Below are 21380 nucleotides of genomic sequence, written 5' to 3'. Positions count from 1 at the left end.
TCCCATCTGTCAAGTGACCTGACAGAGAGCTGGTAATGATTTTCTGTCAGGCAAGCCTTGGGTGGATTTGAACCTGTGACCCAGAGGTAAAGGGCAGACGTAGGGCCTTCCTTTACAAGAACCAGCTGCCTGGGCCTTGTTATGCCCAACTCAGATCCATCTAGTGCCTGCCCAGGCTTCCTCCTCACACATGCATTCCGGCTAGATCTTAACTTAGCGTTGGGACAAGTGGTTCATATCCTGGGAGAGAGGAAATGGAAGGCAGAGGAAGGGTGTGAGCGCCCGTCTTGCCAGCAAGAAAGACACCACAATAGGATCCTTCTGCACACGTTTATTGGGCTGCGCATTGACTGTGTAGGCGAAAGACCCCGAGCCCTGGGCCTCTCACTCTTATATATTATCAGTTCTCATCCACACACAGCAGGCCATGCCACCTCACCAGGCACGCAGCTTCAGCTAATCAGGGCAGCAGGGACATATCTCCACCAAAATGGCTTTGCCAGTAACCTGGTACACCTGCGCAGCTCTCACGATGTTTGTGGCTAGATGTATGAGGAAGTCAGGTGCAAGTCATAAGACTTAGCTGCAGTCCCTGGCGCCTTCTTGGGACTGCTGCCACACCTGCTCCCCACAGAAGGGCACAGATGGAAGGTCTGCTTGATTCACCTCAGGCTAGAAGCTATACGCTCCTCCCAAGATGGATGTTGGAGTCTTCCCAGGATCTTTGCATGTTTATAGACCAGCTAAGGCCATAAGGGACATGGGTCTGGAGGGGCTTTGTGAGGACCTCATCAGTTCTGGGTTGATTCCATCATTACTGGTATTGATTTTGTGTGTGTGTGTATGCATGTGTTGGTGTGGAGGCCAGGGAACAACCTTGATGTCATTCATTAGGAGATATCCACCTTGGGGTGTGTGTGTGTGTGTGTGTGTGTGTGTGTGTGTGTGTGTGTGTGTGTGAGAAGGGTCTCTCATTGACCTGAGGCTTGGCAATTTAGGTAGGGTGGCTTGTCATTGAGTCCCAGGGATCCCCCTGCCTCTGATTCTCCAGTGCTGGGGTTTGACCAAACCTGTTTTTTACGTGTGATCTGGGCTCAGGCTCAGGTCCTCATGCTGTGTGCCAAGCACATTGCCAACTGAGCAATAGCCTCAACCTTGTACTGATTGGTTTGTATTTAACAGGGGGCAGGCTTTGGGGGGCGTTTACAGATTGACCAGTATGATGACTCCTGGGCACAGATTGATGATCCAATTACATGCCAGCATCCAACAATACTGGTTGATAATCTGAAACTCCAACATAGAAAAGGGTCAACCAACCCATTATTCAGTTCACTGATCAGGCAAAGGTTCTTCTGCTTAGCAGGGTTCCGGAGACATACGGTGTGTGTGGGGGTCCCATTGAAATTAGTCATTTAGGGGGAAATGTGTGGATGGACACAACTGGTACAAACTGATGGGTGATTCCACAGGCAGAGACAGAGGAAATGGAAGGCAGACACATGCCTGAAAGCACAAGGGTTAGCCACAGCCAAGAGCCAGTGAAATCTGTTTTGCCCATTATGAGCCATGGGACTGGGTGTTCAGCCTCATGGGCCTCTATACCATCTATTTGTAAAATGGGAATCCTTACACCAGTGTCAAAACTATTATTATTTTTTTAATGGCACAACTCATTTGCAGTATCTGTGCATTTAGCAGAGTGCCTGGCACACAGTGGATGACTGACAGGAGTCAGCAGAGCATCTCATAGGCTGTAGGAGGAACAAACACCTTATGGAAGGTATTGAAGATTGTAACAGAGGGCCATGGAGGGAGGCAGAGATAAAAGGGAGGTTTTGCGGGTGGAATCAATAGGAAACTATCTGGGTATGGAAAGTGGGTTGGGAAGGTTATACTGGAAGAGAAGCAGGTGGTTGATATGCCAACAGAGGAAGCTGGCTTGGGGAGAACAGAGTGTGGGCAGCAAAGAGGTTACTGGGTTTTCATTTGGGCATATGGACTTAGAGATTCTTGGAGACATCCATTTAGTGATACTCACAATGCAACAGGAACTAGATCAGAGACACCGATTTGGCTGCTTGTGTTTGGAGCAGGACACACTTGACTGACATTGGCCTAGAAGTTCCCACAGATGGGGTAGAGAGAAAAATCTATGACCCAAATCTGTGGTGTGTTGGTTTGAATAGGAATGGCCACTGTAGGATCATCTGTGTGAATGCTTGGCCATAGGGAGTGACATTATTAGGTGTGGCCTTCTTAGAGTAGGTGGCCTTAATGGAGGAAGTGTGTCACTGTGGAGGTGGGCTTTGAGGTCTTATATGTTCAAGCTATGCCCAGCATGGTATACAGTCTCCTGCTGCCTGTGGACCAAGATGTAGAACACTCAGCTCCACCTGGCTGCATGGTGCCATGATGACAATGGACTAAACCTCTGAATGATAAGCCAGCTCCATTAAACATTTTCCTTTATAAGAGTTGCTGTGGTCATGGTGTCTCTTCTCAGCAATGGAAACCCTAACTAAGACACTTGGAGATGGTACCATTAAAGTGGTCTGTGAAGGGGGAAGACAGTGTCTGGGGAGTATAACACCTGAAAGAGCAGAGGGGACATTTCAACTGACATTTGAGGCACATCCCTAAGAGGGGGAGTGACCACAGTGGCCACTCAGAGGCAACTTCAAAGATGGTTGATGGGAACTGGTAAGGACAGTCCCTACTGTCACCAGATTCAGTGGGCATTTGGGGTAGGTAGGAGAAGGCCCAAGTAGCACAGGTGGGCCTGGAGGACCTGTGACCATGTCCTTGTCTTTCTGCTCTGGGGATGTGTCCATTTAAAATTTCGCATCCAGTGTCCTCCTTTACTGATGAAACAGAATCATGTCCCAGTCACTTGCTGACTTTGAGTGACATTTAACACTCTCCATAAGAGATCCCTTGCACAGGCAGAAGTCTTGCAGTATGCGGATTGATATGGGCTAGCTCAGGTCTGACTGCACACAGACAATCTGATTTGTGCTAACCCCATCCATTGTTGAACAGTCATCCCATCTGCCTCCTCCAAGACTCTTTGCAAGTGCCAGGCACTGTGACAAACTGGGTGCTGCAGCTACCTCATTCCGACCTCCTATCCAGCCATTCTTTAACACTTACACTTTGGCTCTGTGAGCTGAGATGGGTACTCTACCCTATATTCAGTGTGTATGGGGAGTCTTTTAGAGGACATAGGATAGCCACAAAAGGTGACGGACTTTATCAGAATGTGCCCCATGAAAGACAGTAAATGACCGAAGTAGATGCCATGATGGGTTTAATGGTGGAAAAGATACAGAAGAGGTTCTAGCCCCACTGATGGAGCCAGTGCAATGGCCACACTGACAGCAACTCTGGGGGAACTTAAGGCCCTGGATGGAGCCTAGCCTGTCTAGTGGTCCTCCACATGATTGCCTATTTGAAGCTCGGAAGAGCCACTAACAAGGAGAGGATACATCTCCTCAGCATGTGGTTATCTTCTGCGGATGGTCTCTAAGGGCTGCTGACACGGCTTTCTGAGTTCCTTTCTACTCCACCCCCCACCCCCCCTTGAAGAGAGAGCAGCATCCTTTATCAGTCCCCACTGTGTTATTTTTCTCATTGCTGTTGATGAAGCAGCTGACAAACGCAGCTTGAGGAAGGGTTTGTTTTGGGTCGGTGTGTGTGGGGCAGTCTGTCGTGGTGGGGTGGTGGGGTAGCGTGGTGGAGGGAGTTTCAGACCCTGGCCACACTGTGCTCGTGACCAGGGAGCAGACAGAGCTGGCTGACTGGCTGTGCCTGGCTTGCTTCCTCCTCAGTCCAGAACCCTAGCTCATGAACGCACTACCCCATTAGATGATACTCCTCCCCTCAACTAGCTCATTCGGGAACTCCTTGGGTGTCTCTCGGGAGACTCATGGACACCCTGCCACTTGTCACTGACTCACTGGGTGCTGGCTTCTCTTCCTCCTTCTGCTTCGCCTCCTTTTGTCAGTCTCTTTGTTGGAAGAGAACCAGAAAGCAGTGTTCTCGTGCGTATACCTCCTGTGATCCACACCCTTGGCCCTTCTGGATGTGTCTGTAGTCACACTGTGTGTCTTCTTCCGCCATCACCCTCTTCTTTCTCTTGCCTTCATTGGCGGAATGGCGAAATGCCTCCCACTTTACTTTGTAAGGCAGTCCCATTTGCAAACTGATCTAGTCCTGGCTGCTTAGACTTCATGTTTCTTAAGGAAAATATATTTTACTTGACCAATGCGCTGTGGCTGGGGTGAATCATGGCATCCCCTCAAGAAACAGCAGAAGCCCTGCTTTGTATTGCATGCTCATTCCAACCCCTGCAAAGTGTGATCCGAGTAAAATGAGAAGTGAAACACCTCCTGCACACCCCTTCCTTCTGGAGTGCCATCTGCCAAACTTATTCTGGATTGGTCAAAATCGTCCCATTTATTAGCTTTGTGGCCTCAAGCCACTTAGACAGTGTATTGATTTTCTCACCTGGAAAATGGGGTTAATTTTACTTATAGCACTGCTGGGAGAGTTAACCAAGATGTGTATCAACTATATGTCATCATGCTAGGCACTGAGGAAGAGCTGCACAAAGATTAGCTGTAGCCAAACTTGTGTTTTAATAGAGCAAATGATGTCCCTACATACACAGATGCACACTTGCATGCACACACACACACACACACACACTCATCATCATCATCATGGGATAGCTAAAAGTAGAGTTAAACATGACATCTCCCCTGTCATTTATTTTTTTCTCCTAATTCACATATGTTGTTATCACGAGACAATGCACCGCCTTTCCTACCCCATTCTTTTCAAAACAGGGTCTTGTTGTCTTGACTGAATGTATGACTGAAGGATGACCCTGAGCCATCCTCCTTGGCTCCACCTCCGACTGGTATGCACCACATTGTGCCCTTTATCACGGCTTGAATGTATCTGCTGAGATTAATCATCTCTGTGCTCAGGATGCCTTGGGGGTATTTTGTCCTCTGAAGGCTCTGCAAACATTCTTGCCCATAGAGTCTTTGTAGGGTAGACTCAAGAAATCAAAGAACTAGATGGGAAGACACAAGTATTTAACTTTTGATGACTAGATAGCTCTCCACAGATTCCATCCCATTTATGTTTCCACGAACAGGGCAGAAGCACACCCCTCCCCCAACCAACCCTGTTACTCTGAAAAATTTGACATTTTAAGCCTTTTGCCAACTGCATAGGGTAAAGAATAGTTGTATTGCATTTTACGTGTGTGTGTGTATGTGTGTAGGTGGAGGACATGGCACGTGTGGAGGTCAGAGGACAACATGTAGGATCCAGTTCTCTCCTTCTATCGTGTAGCTCACAGGAATCTGACTTAGGTCATCAGCCTGACCTTTGCTTGCTCAGCCATTGTGCTGGCTCAGAATTTTTGAACTAAGTCTATCATCTGTTTTTCTCTTTTTTTTTTCTGGTGCATTTGGAAGAAACACACATAGGTTCCCCCTCTGCCTTCTGGACATATGGAACCTTACACTCACTTATTCCATCGCCAGATCAGGAATGGGAAGCAGTCTGCACAAGAGAAAATGGAACGCCTGCCTGACGCTTCCGTCAGGTTATACTGCAGTCGGGGAGATGAGGTTTTAGAGCATCTCCCCAGTTACAAGGAGGCCCGAGGCCCATCCGAGAAGTCAGAGAAGTTACCTGAGAGAAGCCAATATTGGTGGACTTGAGGATTAGTGTGGGGATAGGAAGGGTGGTCGGTGGGAATGCAAGAGACAGTGGTGAGGGGCAGGGCCCTGTTAATGACCATTTAACTTCACATATCCCCAAACATCCAGCACATTCAGAATCCCACAGAAAACAGGCCAGGGAGCTGAGTTCCTTTTGTGTGAGCTTGAACAGCAGCCACTCCAATCAGACACGGCTGTCAGGTGAGCGATTTCCACGGCTGGATGGCATCTCCACCTGGTACCAACTAGTCCTCATGGTGGTATCCTGCACCACATAAACGATCCTTAAACTTGGGTCAGCAGATAAGTCCTCTGGGTTATATAAGGACCTTACTTTATTTGAGAAAAAAGCCCTATATGAAAAGATTCATCAACAAATATAAAGTCTTAGGAGACCTTGTGTGTTGTCTAAATACAAACTGAGGATAACAATGTTAATGTTTATCTAGTTTCCCAGTATAAGAGAATTCAGTAAGGAAATCCTTTACTTTTTAAAAATGTGTATAAAGTACTCACTAAATCATATTAGCATGACCTATGTAGCTTGACTAATTGAGGGTGTTTCCCCCCCAACTCTTGGCTGCGACTCAGAGCCTGGAGCTGGAGAACAACAGATGTGTGTGCCATACTGGGAGATAGGTATGTCACCTGACAATCGCACAGGCTCCTTATAAGACAAGCATTCACTGGGAACCCAGGAAAGCGTCCTGGAAGAGGTGTCATTGCCACTAGTCTTCCAAATGGAAGAGGATTCTAGACAACAGAAAACTGGACACAGAATTCTGGTATCCTCCAACATGCTCATACTGAAGTCCTGGGGTTAGAAAGGCTTGCTGGAGTATCATCTGTTCCACCAATCAAAACTACAAGGGGACAGAAGGCCACGCCCCCAACACTGGACTCCTACCACCCTGCTGCAAGTGTTTCCTGTTGGCGCACAGTGTATTAGAACGGGTTTTTATGGCATGGTGTGGGGAGGCGGTGTGGACATGAGTAATGGGAGGACCCTGGAATGTCTGTCTGTTTTGTGCTGCACTGAGCTGAAGTCAATCTAAGGAATCCTTGGGAAGCGAGCGGTGTGAGCACCTCAGTGGGTGAGAATGAGCCACGACATTTCCAGAGATTCGTCAAGTACTCTCTGTTTAATCATAGAATTTTTTTTTAAATTTTCCATTCATTATAAATAACCCACTTAATTACTTAGCCATCTCTTTGAAAAAATTTGGTTTTTAGCATAAACACTGAGCGTCAACCAGAGGTGTGCCAGTTTAAAACAGAATAGGGAAGAATTTTAAAAATCCACAGAACCTTAACATTTGTAACACGCGCAAAGACTGCAGTACCACTCCTTAAAGTTCCAGCCATCTAAAACAAATTCCAGGTAGGAATGAGTAAACATAACTGTCTAATGTATTCTTTTTATAGGTACATTTGGACAAATATATAAAACAGACATTGGCAGTGCAGAAACATAGAAAATATTTTAAGCTGACAGTTCAATCCCAATGAGCATAAATTAAAGCAAATTTTGATTTTATTTTTTCCTTACCATGAAAAATATGCTATCATATTTGTGTAAAAGGAGAAGTAGCCACAGACATGTTACTAAAGCTCCCAAAACTCATGATATAAATCAGTTTTGTTTGAAAACAAAAGACATCTTTAAAGCAAAAGAGAAAAAGTTACCATAGCGTCTTCAGTTGAACTTTGTCGCAGTCATGCACAGAGAGGTAGATGTGGTTGGCAGGGAGACCAGTGTTCAAATGACGGAAGGGTTGAATCTACAACTCTGGCAGGCAGACAATGTCCACTTCCTCTAAAGCCCCAAGGCTGTGGGGGCGAGACTTGAAAACCTTTGTGCTCCATGGAGGCAGCACACTCACCAGACTCACTGCCTCCTCGTCCCCAGCATGGTCCCCACAGGCCATGCAGCGTGGATCTCTGCCAGGCCTGACACCAGTGTTATAGCTATGCTCAGAATTATGAAGTCCCGAGACACTGACACAGAAGACCTGGTGCTAACACCATAACACCAGCGCCAACCACCGTAACTATGACATAAACTACCATCATCTACAACACCAATGCTAACCATAACATAACCCAACACCACTGAAAAGCCCAGGGAATTCTGAAGGAATGATTCACTGTGGGACCACAGCCCCCCACTACCAACAGCAAAGGCAGCTGCTGGGGAGACCCATGATGCCTGTTCCAACACTAAGCAGGAAGCTCAGGAAATTCGCTCCCACCACTGTTCAGTATGCTGCTTTAGTTTCTTGTTTGGGTTCAGCGTAGGCTTTTCTGGAGTCCTTTCCAAAGCTGGTGCCCAGTTCCTGGACTCATCCTGTTGACAGCTCGGTGAGTGGAAGGTCCTGCCTGCTCTTCTGGACCAGCCCTTCTTCCACCTGACTAGCAGTGTGGACATGTAACATTAGCTCACGCCCGTGGCCTCATGTTTATTTTCTCTGGCTCCTAAGGCGATAGGATTTGATTTCTTAAGAGATGTTGTGAACATCTGTCAAATGAGGGAAGGACGTTCACATTCATAAATCGTCTCAGATGTCTCAAGTGCGCTTAATGTAACAGGCTGTGTCTTGCCAATAGGAACGATTTGGAACAGTGTAACAGGAATGTGCTTGGAACCAGCTGTGGAATGTGAACACAATCCACTGTTGATTTCTGTGACTCTCCAGCTGACTGTGACATCTGGGTGTTGCACGGGGATGTTGTGAGTGTGTAAGCGAAATGGGAAACTAAGGAATGATGGAAGGGAGAAGCATACTGAGGTACGATTGCAGACGTCCCAAAGCACTGTCCGGGTTTACCGCAACACTCATCAGGACTTCCTCTGAAGCAGCTGATAATACATCTAAGATGCACTCCCCCAGCCCCCACACACTCTTGTGCTGGGACTGAAGTGTTTCTGGAGTGTGCAGGGACGGATGGAAGGGCGGGCTAGAGAAGACGGTGTCAAGGAATGAGGTACCTGACGCTTCTCGCTTCTCGGCATCTCTGCAATCTGCATCCCCCGCTGAGTTGATAAGGAAGAGCCCGTCACAGTCTTAGAAACAAAGAACCACTCAGTGAATCAAAGTGTGCGGCGAATGAGACTTTGGAATCGTTCACTGTCACCAGGAGGAAGGTTTCTGGATGGCATGACCTCATTTTGAACGTTATAGTGCTATTAGAGTCTCGCTTGCACAAAGGCAGGACGAAGAAAACGTGTTAGCTTTTGTCCCTTACTAGAACTTTTTTTTCTGCCTTAGGGAAAAAGAATAAGTCCAAAATACTGTACTACCCTTGGCAGTAACCAACAGAGTGTTTTGGAAATAACGCTCTTGTCAAAAACATTGTAAGGCACTTAAACAGGTATATCATATTTTTTTCTGTAAAAAAATAAAATAGGCATCAAAGCAGCATCCCCAAGGACAGGTCCTCAGAACCCCTGTATGTACAGCCTGTACATATATGTACACACTCCAGGAAGGCTGGCACCACCCGAGTCACACTGTCGGCCTTGTCAGCTTCACTCCCTGTAAGACAGGAAAACAGTTCACAGTTAGACAGTGTCCACAACCAAGGGAAAATGTCAACTCGTACCAGATAATGTTATGCCACCGGAGGAAGAGGCCACTGATAGATACTAGTTTCATCTGGACTGTCCCCTTTAGGTCCCAAAGAAGTATTATACCGCTATTGGAAGATGGCAGATAACCTTTAGGAGGTGAGGCCTACTGAAAGATATTCAGGCCATTGGGGGTGTGCCCTCAAAGGGGAATACAGGACCTTGATCCCCCATTCCTGTTCCTAGCAGTGAAAGGAAGGGGTTTATTGTATACATTCCAACAATGACCCTCTCATAGGCCCCAGAGCAACAGAGCGACAGGTCATGGACTCAACCTTCCAAAACAAGGAGCTAAAATAAACCTTCCTCCTTTCTAAGCCTTGGGTATTTATTATAGCAACAGAAAGCCGACAGGCACAGTCATTCAGCTAGACTACATCACTAATCCTACTCCTAGAGACAGATCTAGCTATGAGCTCACATGTGGCTCACATGTGGCCACCCGATGGTCATCTCCCTAAGCCTGGCCTGCCTACTTGCATGCTTCTGCTCTGTAGGGATGGATATTTTGGGGCGTATTAGTATTATTTGCAAAGCAAAGGTAGCCATGCTACCCTAAGGAAATATTCTTAGTGTTTATTTTACTGCATAAATTGTCCAGGATTTTTGGTTTACTTTAAGTTAGTCCAGGTAAGTCTTAAAAGTTTGAGACATTTAGAAAACAAATCCACTCCAATTGATCTTTTGTTTATTGTGACTGAATATTATTGCCAAGAATATGTGGCTTTTCAAATAATTTCTTCTTGTTGGGTCCTCTTTTGTAGTACTGGGTATTGAATCTAGGGTCTCACATATGTTAGGTAAATACTCACTCATTAAGCCACACCCCAGCCTAGTTAAAAACTTACTTTGACACAGGTTTCACTAAATTGCCAGGCTGATCTTGGACTTTATTTTAGTCCAGAATGGCCTTGAATTTGCTATCCCCTCGCCTCAGTCTCCTGTGTAGCAGTGAGGACTGCGTAAGGCCCAGCTAATTTTCTTCCTTTTCTTGGTCAACATTCATATATATACAGTCTGAGGGGGCAGTGTACATACATACTGATGAACGAAAGAGAAAAATCTCTAAAGAGGGTGAAAAGTGAAGAAAGAAGAAACTGAAGCAGTCCCCTGACGAGTGAGAGGCTCTGTGGCCGAGCCAGCGCCTGACATGGCTGTCCTAGAACTTACTGTGTAGACCAGGCTGGTCTCACACTCACAGAGATCCACCTGCCTCTGCCTCCTGGGTGCTGAGATTAAAGGCGTGGGCTACCATGGATTGGCTATTTGCTACTTTTGTTTGCTTGTTTGTTTGGTTTTTATTTTGTTTTGTTTTCTGAGACAGGGTTTCTCTGTGTAGCCCTGGCTGTCCTGGAACTCACTCTGTAGACCAGGCTGGTCTCGAAATCAGAAATCTGCCTGCCTCTGCCTCCCAAGTGCTGGGATTAAAGGCGTGCGCCACCACCGCCCAGCCTGCTACTTTATTTCTGAGACAAGGTCTCTCCTGTGTCTGAGGGTAGACTGGCTTGCCGGTGGCCCCGCAGGACTGGCATTGTAGTGCACTGCCACATGCCGCCTTTTCTGGAGATGCTTCGGTCCGACTCAGGTTGTCATTCTTGAGCACCAAGTATTTTACCCACTCAGTCATTTCCCCACACCCCTGTTATTATAGTTCACTAGTAAAACATATGTTGGAATAATGATATACCAGAAAAAAGTAAGTATATGAATCATTTGAATCTAGGAAGAGCATTTCAGTCTATCTGCATCCATGTCAGATCTTTCTAGAGTCTTACCTTCTGCCTGGACACCATCCAAGACTTTATAGTTGGCACTAACACACTTCCCAGGAGGATCTGAGCTGGGTGGTAGATGAGCAAGGGCACAGATATCAGCGAGAGATGCTCGTGGCCTGCAAACACTATCTTCAGCATCGGGATTCCTGTTCAACAAAGACGACAGAAAACAGAGGCAAGTCAGGTTGGTGTCAAACTGATTTTCAGAACTCTACAATGTGTCATTACTGCATTTCCCCATGCGCATTCCCAGACCTGAATGGGAAATTGTCAGATAAAGCCAACAGGTCTCTCTTCCTTTCAGGACATAAGGCTCTAAGTTCTAACTGGAACACATGAAAAGGGGAGGGTGGTCTGTGTAGTGGGGAGGTACCTCTCACTCAAAATTGGCAGCTCCTTCTTCAGGAGGAGGAAGACTATGAAATGGGTCACTCTAAGAATCCTGGGAAGGACCAAGGAGAGGTTAACCGTGGATCTCCTCTTGCTCAGTGCAGTGAGTATGTGGTTGTTAGGAATCACCAAAGACAGAGGAAGCTAACAGCCCTTATGTACAGACATGGTATAGACAGCCACCGTGGGAAGACACTCTGGCTGGGCCAGCATCCTGTGCTCTACCCACAGCCCCTGGTGTTAGTCTCACGGTCAAGGATTCCAACGTGCTTACAGTCACGGAACAATTTTGTTAAGTATCAGGTAAACTGCAAAGCGAGTGTCCTGTGACCGGTTCAATGGAGCCCAAACAGACAAATACTCAATGGAGCCTATCACTCTATTCTAAAAGACTGGGGTATGCCCACCACTAGGCAACTCCCTCAACCCTCCCAGACAGGAACCTCTCTTAGGGCTCCCCTCATACACATTTAGACGTTTTCTGTCTTCTATTTCCATGTTCACTATAAAACTCAGAACTAATAAGACCAACATAAGACAAAGAACAAAATAAAATAAAATAGGTCTTTTTTTTTTTTTAAATAAAAGAGTAAAAATCTAGGCACTGGAAGTTCACACAGCCTTGGGAGGCTAAGGAGGGAGCACTAAGACGTAAGCTTCGCTCCCTTCCTCCCCACTGGTGCTCCACAGGATGACACTCAGAACCCAGGGCTTCACGAGCTCCGTGTCTCTGAGGGAGTAGACCTAGAAAGGAGGTAGCCGTGAGGGGGCCCGGAGGCAACAAGCGGCAGAAGTACGGAGATCTCTTGTCCTTAAAAGTGATTAGAACGGGCTTTCTGACAAAAATTTAAGGACTACAATTGCTCAGCTAAGTCATCCAAGTCACCTTTCTGCCGTCACGTATTCAAGATCTGTGCTTTTCTCCTGCAAGTTTCTGTGGGTTCAGAGGAGAAGCCAGTGCCAGGTGCAGTTATTGCTGCTATCAAGTGACAGAATGAACTGCAAGTTATAGCAGCTAACCAAACATGATGCCTGAGGTCCCTCTTCGACTGTGACGAGGCAGGCAGACAACGTAGAGATGAAGGCACGCAGCAACTTCGCTCCAAGGTCACCGCTGTAGGTGGTGTCATTCAGGTGGGTATGCACAGCGATCCAGGTGCACAGAGGAAGCTGGTGTGTACCTGCGCCCTGCATAGCCTGGCAGCAGAGTGCACCTGCGCCCTGCGCAGCCTGGCTTCCGCACCACAGTCTTCTGGACTGCAGCTCCTCCAGGGCAACAGACCTTGAGCCCCCTTGATCTCCACACCATGATGGTGCTGGGGTTTCACATGGATGAAAAGCAAAGCTACTGTTAGGGCCATGCCAACAGGACCCTAACCTTCTAGAAGTTTCTAGTGTGCTGGTGGTCCTGCCCTTCTTTGAACTGAAGGTCTGAAGCTCTCTTGTGCTGCAGGTCCCTCAGTTCATTCCTCTCATCTTCAAACACACCTTCTGTTCACAGGGAGTCAGTGAACTTCAGTCCTCTTGGCTGGCGGTACTCTCACCATCAGCGTGGCTGTTAAGATGGAAGGGACAGCAAGGCTCACTGTACTCGCTGCTCCGCTTTTGCCAACACTGACATCTTCACGGGGCACTGGTATTCAGCAGCTGGCTCCTACCCGTAGCTCACCGTGCTCCTTGGACCTCACTGGAAGCCCTGCTACCCACTTCCTCTCCAGGCATCTAGGTTCTGAGAACCCTAATTCCCTGGCTCCCAGCTTCGGCCACTTCCTCCTGTTAAAGTTCCTGGGTTTCTTTGTGGCTCTTTTCTCCTTCCATTTACTGAGCTGGTAGATCTATTTTCCTGACAGACCCTGGTGGCCTGTTTCTTACTGTGCCTTGCGTGACAGTCATTTGCCTTGCTTGAATGAGAAGGAATCCAAGATGGCTTGCAGCTGTGCAGACATTTGTCACATTCAGTAGGCCTTTCTCCCCACCACTTCATGTGCCTACAGTACCTCCTTAGTAGTTATAAATCACATCTCCCACAACTCACCTTCCCAGCGACTACCGTTAAAATCAGGGACGGAAATTATATGAGAGGTAAGAAGCCTGGTATCCAGCGATGAGGCCCAGGTCCTTCAGTGACCCTCTGGCTGTCACAGCCATCTAGTGATGGGAGGGACACCCCAGCCATTAAAGTCACTATATTTGTTTGGGTCTTCAAGTCTTTCTTACTTTTCCATCATTCAAATACCTACTTTCTTCTTCTATTTTTAGAGTTTATTTCAATGTTGCTTTCATTCAGCCCTCCCAAGTCCTGGCTGAGTGTGACGGTGGCTGACTCTCGTATTCTCCAAGGACTGGGTTTCCAAGGGTGGGCAAAGCAGAGAGTCACATGTCCCCCATCAGCAGTTCTGGGACACTATTCTTTTCCAACTGAAAATTTATTATGTCTGCCCTGTGGTGCCTCTGCCAGGAGTCCAGGGATATCTGGACATAGCTAGAAGCCACAGATAAGCTACAGGGTCCTTCAGAAGCCGCCATACCAGCACACTTAATTTCTGCCACCTGGTAATGGATCTGTCATGTGGAACCAGGAAACCACTATAGTTTTTATTCCAGCAGCTTGTAGACAGAGATGCACCCTTGTCCTCTTCTCTTACAGGGTGAATAGCTCACAGGAACATTCATTCATACATTCATTCACCAGCACTCGGGTGTGTTGGCTAGGTACCAGAAAGCAGGCTGTACCTGAGCCCGGTGCTTGTCCCGTAAATGCCCAGCTGTTAAGAGGCCTGGCCTCTTGGGACATGTAAGAAATGAAGCCTCATGACAGGAACTTAGGTCATGTGGGCTGTGCCCTTGAAGGGCCACTGGTCGCCAACCTCTTCCTTTGTCTACATTGTTTCCTGGCCGCTGTGAGCTGCAGGAGGTTCTGCTTCTCCACCACACAGTCAGACTTCATGTTCTGCCAGAGGCCCGAAGAGACAGGGCTAAGTGATCCTAGAGTAAAGTCTTGGAAGCCATTCCTACCTCAGTGGCTGGTGCATTCAGGCCCACGTCAGAATGTCAGTCATTCTCTATTGAGAGTGCTCTGAGCATCCTTAGTGTGGTCCAATGCAGGAAGCGGGGAAGAGACGCAGGGGACCTCTGCTCCCACCATTCCCACCTCTGGATCTCCTCCTTTGCTGTTTTATCCCTGCATCGAAGCCTCCGTGGGTGCCTCAGGGCTCCTTTCCATCCCCTGTGGCCCAGGCCCCCTCTATGCCTCTGCTCATTACTTGTACCCACTTTATGTTTTAGCCTTCTGTTCTTCTGTTGCCTCCTCTGAGAGTGCAGCCTATAGTCTCCAGACTGACCTGCAAAGCCCATCTCCACTCCTAACCACGTGACCCATGCCAGCCTTGGACTCCTGCACTCTTACCACAGTCTGCATCTCGATGTGTCCTTCACTACCAGCAGGGTCAGCAGCTAGTCCATATTCATCTTTGCGGGTATAGTAGGTGCTCAGAAAAACAACAGCAACAACAAACAATAATAACAACAAAAACCAACAAAAGCTCATGGAATGAATGGGCTTGTATTTTTTCCAAATTTCATAATAAAGCTACTAGTCAGATTCTCACCTCATTTTTACATCTGTTAATTAGGAAAAGGCCAACCAGCAATAACTTAAAAATCCAAATAAACTTAGTTGAGTTTTCCTTTTAAAATAAAATCTAAATATGAGATTCTTTTGATCTTGCTATCACCACGGTAATATAAATGAAGCAGATTAATGTTAATGTTCCCAGGTACTGGTTCTGTGTCACCATGGTTGACAGGATTCAAGTCGACTTTATGAGATGGCATTTGACTTTATGGAAGTGAACACTATGTGCATTTACAATGTTACAGGGACTTTAAGCTGTCACGCTGAAAAATGTTTATAAAACATTAATCAAAAACTGCCTCTTTAATCCAGTGCATTGTCTGAGAGATGTTGGAAGATGCCTGTTGTAAATGGATTCCTTTTCTGACTGACGCAGTTTCCACGGGAAGGAAGCATTTCCCACTGCTCGCTGCGCACACCGTGTGCGTAGATAAAGAGCACTTTCTCTGCGCATTACTACCTGATCCGAGCACTTGGGAAATCACTAATGTGGAGTGTGCCATATTTCCATGTCACACATGACACATTTGTCTAAAATTATCCAACAGAGTTTGACACTGCAGCACACTCCATAAGCAGGGCTTTCAACTGACATCTGCCACGCAGGAACTTCACGTACGCCCTTTCTTCTTCTGAAGAGTGAGTATGGGCTTTCTTTTATCCTAGACCCAGGAAAGAGAGGATGAAACGGCGTGGACAAGGGCAAGCTCCCCCCTAACTTAAATATGTTTATTTTATGTTCTCTGAATTAGAAAATTCCCTTTGTATTGCACGCAACTTGCAATATTGTTGCCATGTATTAGATGAGCATCTCCTTGGGAAATGGACACGTCCCCAAAGACTAAGCATGGCGTTTTCTTTAACCACTGTACACTGCTGTCCTATGACTCACAATAGAAAAATCTACATTAAACACTGTTCACAGTTTACCTACAGTACTTGGAGTTGCATAGTACTCCACAATTCAAAGCCCGGGACAATTCTGTGAGCCGTGGAGTTGGACAGGTTCTTGCCTCTTTGCTCAGTTTCCATGCTCAGCACCAGCTCAGCTCCTCATCAAGTCCAGCTCAGACCGGTCAGGCCTCCCTCCTGTCTCCTGACTCTTCCTCTCATCAACCCCCAAACCACAGCCAGATTAATCTTCTCAAACCCATTAATTAAAGCCAAGGCCCCGATCAGGAGCTGAGTGAGTTTCCAAGGCCCATTCATCAAATCCCACACCTACTCAACTTTACTGAAAGATAATTACGGCTGCCATCATTTGGAAAGCGCCATTGCTTGCTAAGGGCTACGTCAGAAGTCTCAGCCAGGCCTCACTTGGTCCCGAGGAAGTAGGTGGCCACTTTCCCACTGACGGGGAGACGGGGGTTTAGTAAGTTCACGCAGTTAAATAACTCACCTGACCCCGTGCCTACGGCTAAAGCAGAAAGGGACCTGCGGTAACTACTTTTAAGCACAGATTTCTGTGAACACTACTAAAGCAAACTTCGTGGGACATTTGTGTCACAGGCCCAAGCCTAGAACTTCAAGGTCAGTTTAGATGCTGACCCTTCTCTTTATGTATGGAGGCCCATGGCGGCCGTCTTCCTGACCTCTCTCCTGAAGGAGGAGGACATATTTTCTAGACATATCTCATGCTCTAGGATTGACTAAGGACGCCATTGTTTTCTTTCTCTAACTTCTACAGAGTTTAAGTATGGGACAGGTACACAGCACAGTATCGACTGTTTCAGAAAACACGCGAATATTTCCTACATGGAAAAAGACAGTTTTAGGTCAAGTCTGATGCCCGCCCTGCTCTGGGAGAGGAGTGTGTTCATCTGATATGGTGTGGGGGAGACAAATAGGACCCACAAACATGCAACAAGAGGTAGTGGGGAAGTGTCTGACTAGAGCGTAGAGGCTCCGAGGATCTGAATATATTGGTGGGAATATGCAAGTGAGACACACTTAGCTGAGAGATGGCACCTAGTCCACTGAATCGCTTCAAAGGTCATTCTCTGAACCCATGTGACTTGTTCTCCATTTGAGGGCTTTCTCAGAGTACCACTGAGTTCTGGAGGGAGCTGCTGGCAAATCTTGAATTCACCTGCTTCTTTCTTCTCATGGTTTCCCACTTTTGCTTAGTTTGTTCTCAGAAACACCCAGCATTTAGCATCCCAGCACCTTATGCTGACATTGCAAGAATGTGTTACTTCTTGCTACTTATAGTCTCTGTCTCGCTTCTGAGTCTCCCAGGAAAGCTCATGCTTGCCCCTAAGATTCACCAGGTAGAACTCTAACATCGTGAACTCTAGTAGAGCAGGCACTGTTTGAGGAACGTGGTTACTCTTTTCAAACCCTCACTACCACACAGGCCCACATATATACACTCACTGTTCCCATGCTGAGACAGAAGAGTCACAGAAAGTGACGCTCGTTTAGCACTGATCTGGCTGGCTGACTAAGAACATTATAGTTTCTAGAACATGAAACAATGGCACAGCAAGGCCTTAACCACAGTCTTGGAATTGGTTAGAACAGGCTGAGACTGAGGCTGAGCCTGAAGAAAGCTAACTTTCAGTAACAGTAGCTATTGTTTTACGTGAGGGTTCCATTCTCCATTACTTACTATTGTGTATGTGCAAGTGTATGCATATGTGGGATTAAACTCCATGTTGTACAGCTGTGTGGATGCTACAGGTCAACCTTGGGTGTTGATCCTCAGGAATTGTCTATGTTGGCCTTTGACACAGGGTCCTTCCCTGGGGCCGGGCTGGCTCATGAGCTCCAGGCATCCATCCTTCTCGCTCTCCAGTGCTAGGATTGTAAGCATGTGCTACCATATCCAACCCTTTAAATATTCTGGGAATTGAACACAGGTCTCATGCAACAAGCACTTCCTACACTGAACTCTCTCTCTAAGCCCAATTTATCATTCACTATATCAGAGGCCTACACTGCTTGTACAATATGGTATTAAGAAGCCTGGGGCTAGAGTCACACCTGGGTTAGAGTCTTATTTCTACTGCATGTTTGATCTTGGTTGGGCTACTTAAACTGTGTGGGCAAGTGGAACCATGTCACCAGAGAGAAAAACTGGTAAGGTCAAGCAGATTAAGGAACCCCGGCAATTCTCATAATTGAGAATGGTAGGCATTTGAATCTGCTCCCAACCCAGTTCCTGACCTGGAGCACATGACCATGACACCCCACTAAGAAGACCATGATAACTGGTCACGCAGCATAAAGCCCAGAGTTCTCCATGCTAAATAGGCCCTGAATGTCCAGCCAATTAAGCTTCCCTTCCCAGACACTCCTTCTTGCAGAAGGTATTTAATCTCTGTCCACCCTGAGTAAGTCGTATGCATTCTTTCCCTCCATGAACAAAGAGTTTGGACAAGCAAGGGCTGTCTCTCTCATCAAGAACCATAGCGGAGCCGGGCGTGGTGGCGCACGCCTTTAATCCCAGCACTCGGGAGGCAGAGGCAGGNGGATTTCTGAGTTNGAGGCCAGCCTGGTCTACAAAGTGAGCTCCAGGACAGCCAGGGCTATACAGAGAAACCCTGTCTCGAAAAACAAAAACAAAAANAAAAACAAAAAAAGAACCATAGTGGGTACTGTGCCACCTAAGTCTCCCGCAGAAGGCTCCTCCTTGGTTCGCAGAGGCATGTCTAGGTGCTCTGGAGTTTGGGAACTACAGCCTCAGCCCAGTCCACACCAGGCTGGGACACCTATCTTAGGCGGCGTTTTGCCTCCCCTGAGCAGGTATCACCAACACTCCAAGAGCTGAGAGGAAGGTAGCAAAGAGGCCCTGTGTTTCATCTCCCCTAGTGGCTCCAAGCACCCCGGCAGCAAGGTGGAATACAGACCTCATTCCTAACTATAAGGAGGTAGCAAAATAATATGCAACAGTTCACATTTATCTGTTACGTTCCAGACACTGTTCCGATGCAGTGACAGATGGGCAATGGCTCTGCTCTCAGATAGCCACAAGTCCTCCCAGTTAGTAGGTAGCTATGCACAAGGGTGGGTGTGCCTGGCTTGACTTGGCTGTTCAGCAGAGGCATGGAGGGTAAGGGTTTTTTTGTTTGTTTGTTTGTTTTTGTCTAGGTGGTGTATAATCTGCATGGATCTCAGAATTCCATCCTGGTTATCATTCTAGGTTTCCCCCCAAACTATTCTGGAAAGTTCCAAGGATAACCAGTCAAACTTTTTGCAGAGGTCCTCAGGAAAGGGGCTAGGACAGCACAGACTGTATGAACACTTTAGTGGCTTCCTTATCTAAATAGTGTGCTTTCTGCTCCAAAGCACTGAGCACTCTAACATGCACTCGGTTTGTGTTTTACCAGCTGGCTTTCTCTGTGCAGCATTCCACCTCTAACTGAAAACTTCTGTCATCTTATCACTGGTGTGAGCCACCACAGCATCTGAGCTTGTCAGAGCTTTACAGAGACCAGAGGAAAGCATTTTTATCCTTCCTATATAATAAGGTATCCCACACGCGATCCAGTCAGACAGTGCTCTTAGAGCCTCGCTCAGTACCCTAGAACTCTGGGCTTATGGAAGCCACAGGATTTACCATCTCCAAACTGCTGACATTGAGTGGCCCCCGGTGGCCCTGGGCAGGCTGGCAAACCCCTGTTTCTAGCAAGAGGAGGCTATCTTGCATCAGTCTAACAGATACTCAGGAAGGGAACAGTACCTTCTAACCTGAGGCTTGAGTTACATTTATAATTATCTTTCGGTGGCACCTCACAGGAAATGGGACAAAGGAGATGTCAGCTGAGCAGGCAACACCCGATGATGGGCTCAGACAGTCTGCTGTCCTTGAGGGCCACCAAGCACTCCTGCCTACATCTCTGCCTGTGCACTTAGAATGACTGTAAGTCACTCCACAGTAATGCCCCTTCCAGTGCAGGCATGAGGTACTGTGTTCCTCTACACAGACTCTTATAAGGACTTTCCTACAGATTGGCCCTTCCTTCATACTTCAAAAGTAAAAATTTAAAACGCTCCTTTGTCATAAATGAATAGGCTTAGAAAAGAAAATGAACAGAGTTATGAATAAATGCTAAGGCACAATGAGGAGAAGAAGCAGTTCTTCTAGTAATGAAGATTTGAAGAGGAAAGAGGAACACGCACATGAGGCCCTTTGGTGGTGACACCTTGCACAGACCAGGCTTCAGACAAAACAGGTAGCCCCGGTCTGCTGCTCAGGCAGGACAGTGAGTTGGAGTTTGTTTGAGGCCGTGTTCTGAGAACACATCTGTCATCTTGTCCAGATGGAGTGAACTACGGGCATCCTCACAGTTCAGGAGAAAGTGAGGCAGAGCACGGAAACACTGGCCTGGGCAATGCAGACGTAGGGTGTGGGTCCAACATGGTGTGCTGGCTCCACAGCCTGTGCTCGAGTCACCTTAACTGATAATTTGCTTGGGGCCTTAGCTGCCCCCAGAACAGGGATCTGTGACAATAAAAACACAGAACAATGGCGGCAAAAGCCCAAGGAAAGGAATGTGTACACAGCACAGCCCGACAGGAAGCAGCACCTCTTTCAACAACAGCACTTAAGGCTGGTGGCTTTTACTTACTTTGAACCAAAGCTGTTTGATGACCATTTTCAGCCCATGAGGAAAATTAAAGATAGCCTTTCTGCCGACCATGTCTGGTTGCAGCCCTATTGCTTTATGAGACGTTTTATGTAAATAAAGATGCAAGAAAGGCCCAAAATGAACAGCTGGTGTTACGAAGAGGTGTGCTGTGATTGGAGAAGGTGGTCAATGAATGCCCTGGGCCAGCTCAGCAGATGCTGATGGGGAAACATGGAATTCTGCGGACTGAAGGTCTCCGCAGCAGAAGATGAGGGAGCCCTCGCTTGACAGAGCTGCAGAAACAATTAGCAGCAGGAATTTGGGAGTGAATTGAATTGCTGAGCCACAGAGCCTTTCTTCAAACATTGGCTGTAACTTCCAGGAGGAGCCACCATGCTTGTGGAGGCTATGTGTGGAAAAGTGGGAGGTCACTTTCTTCCTTTTCTATGCTGAGGTAAAAAACTTTGCTAATGGTCAGGCTCGCAAGATGTGAAGACAGTACACAGAGCTAGTACTCACATGGTAACAACAACAAAAGGCCGTAAGACTACACAGGAAAGGCACCATCTGATCAGAACGGGGTCCTTGCTTTACTCAACAGAGCTTCATGAATAGATTTTATTTCCATTTTCTTTGTAT

At 47.1% G+C, this 21380-nt stretch overlaps 1 protein-coding gene across 2 annotated transcripts in view; it reads right to left on the bottom strand.

Annotated features, from left to right (window-relative positions):
- Nucleotides 1-9097: 9097 nt before the first annotated feature.
- Nucleotides 9098-21380, bottom strand: part of Slc10a7 (solute carrier family 10 member 7) — a 229367-nt gene continuing 217084 nt past the window's right edge. For both annotated transcript variants that reach the window (XM_021170488.1, XM_021170490.1), the window contains 2 exons: nucleotides 11145-11290; nucleotides 9098-9277 (listed from right to left, as the gene is read on the bottom strand). In XM_021170488.1, the coding sequence (XP_021026147.1) occupies nucleotides 9248-9277; nucleotides 11145-11290 (176 nt within the window). In that variant the 3' untranslated portion in view covers nucleotides 9098-9247. The remainder of the gene's footprint in view (nucleotides 9278-11144; nucleotides 11291-21380) is intronic.

This window comes from Mus caroli, chromosome 8 (assembly GCF_900094665.2).
Source record: "Mus caroli chromosome 8, CAROLI_EIJ_v1.1, whole genome shotgun sequence".
Taxonomy (NCBI): domain Eukaryota; kingdom Metazoa; phylum Chordata; class Mammalia; order Rodentia; family Muridae; genus Mus; species Mus caroli.
Note: the sequence above shows the minus strand (reverse complement) of the source record. Positions and strands in the feature narration are given on the sequence as shown.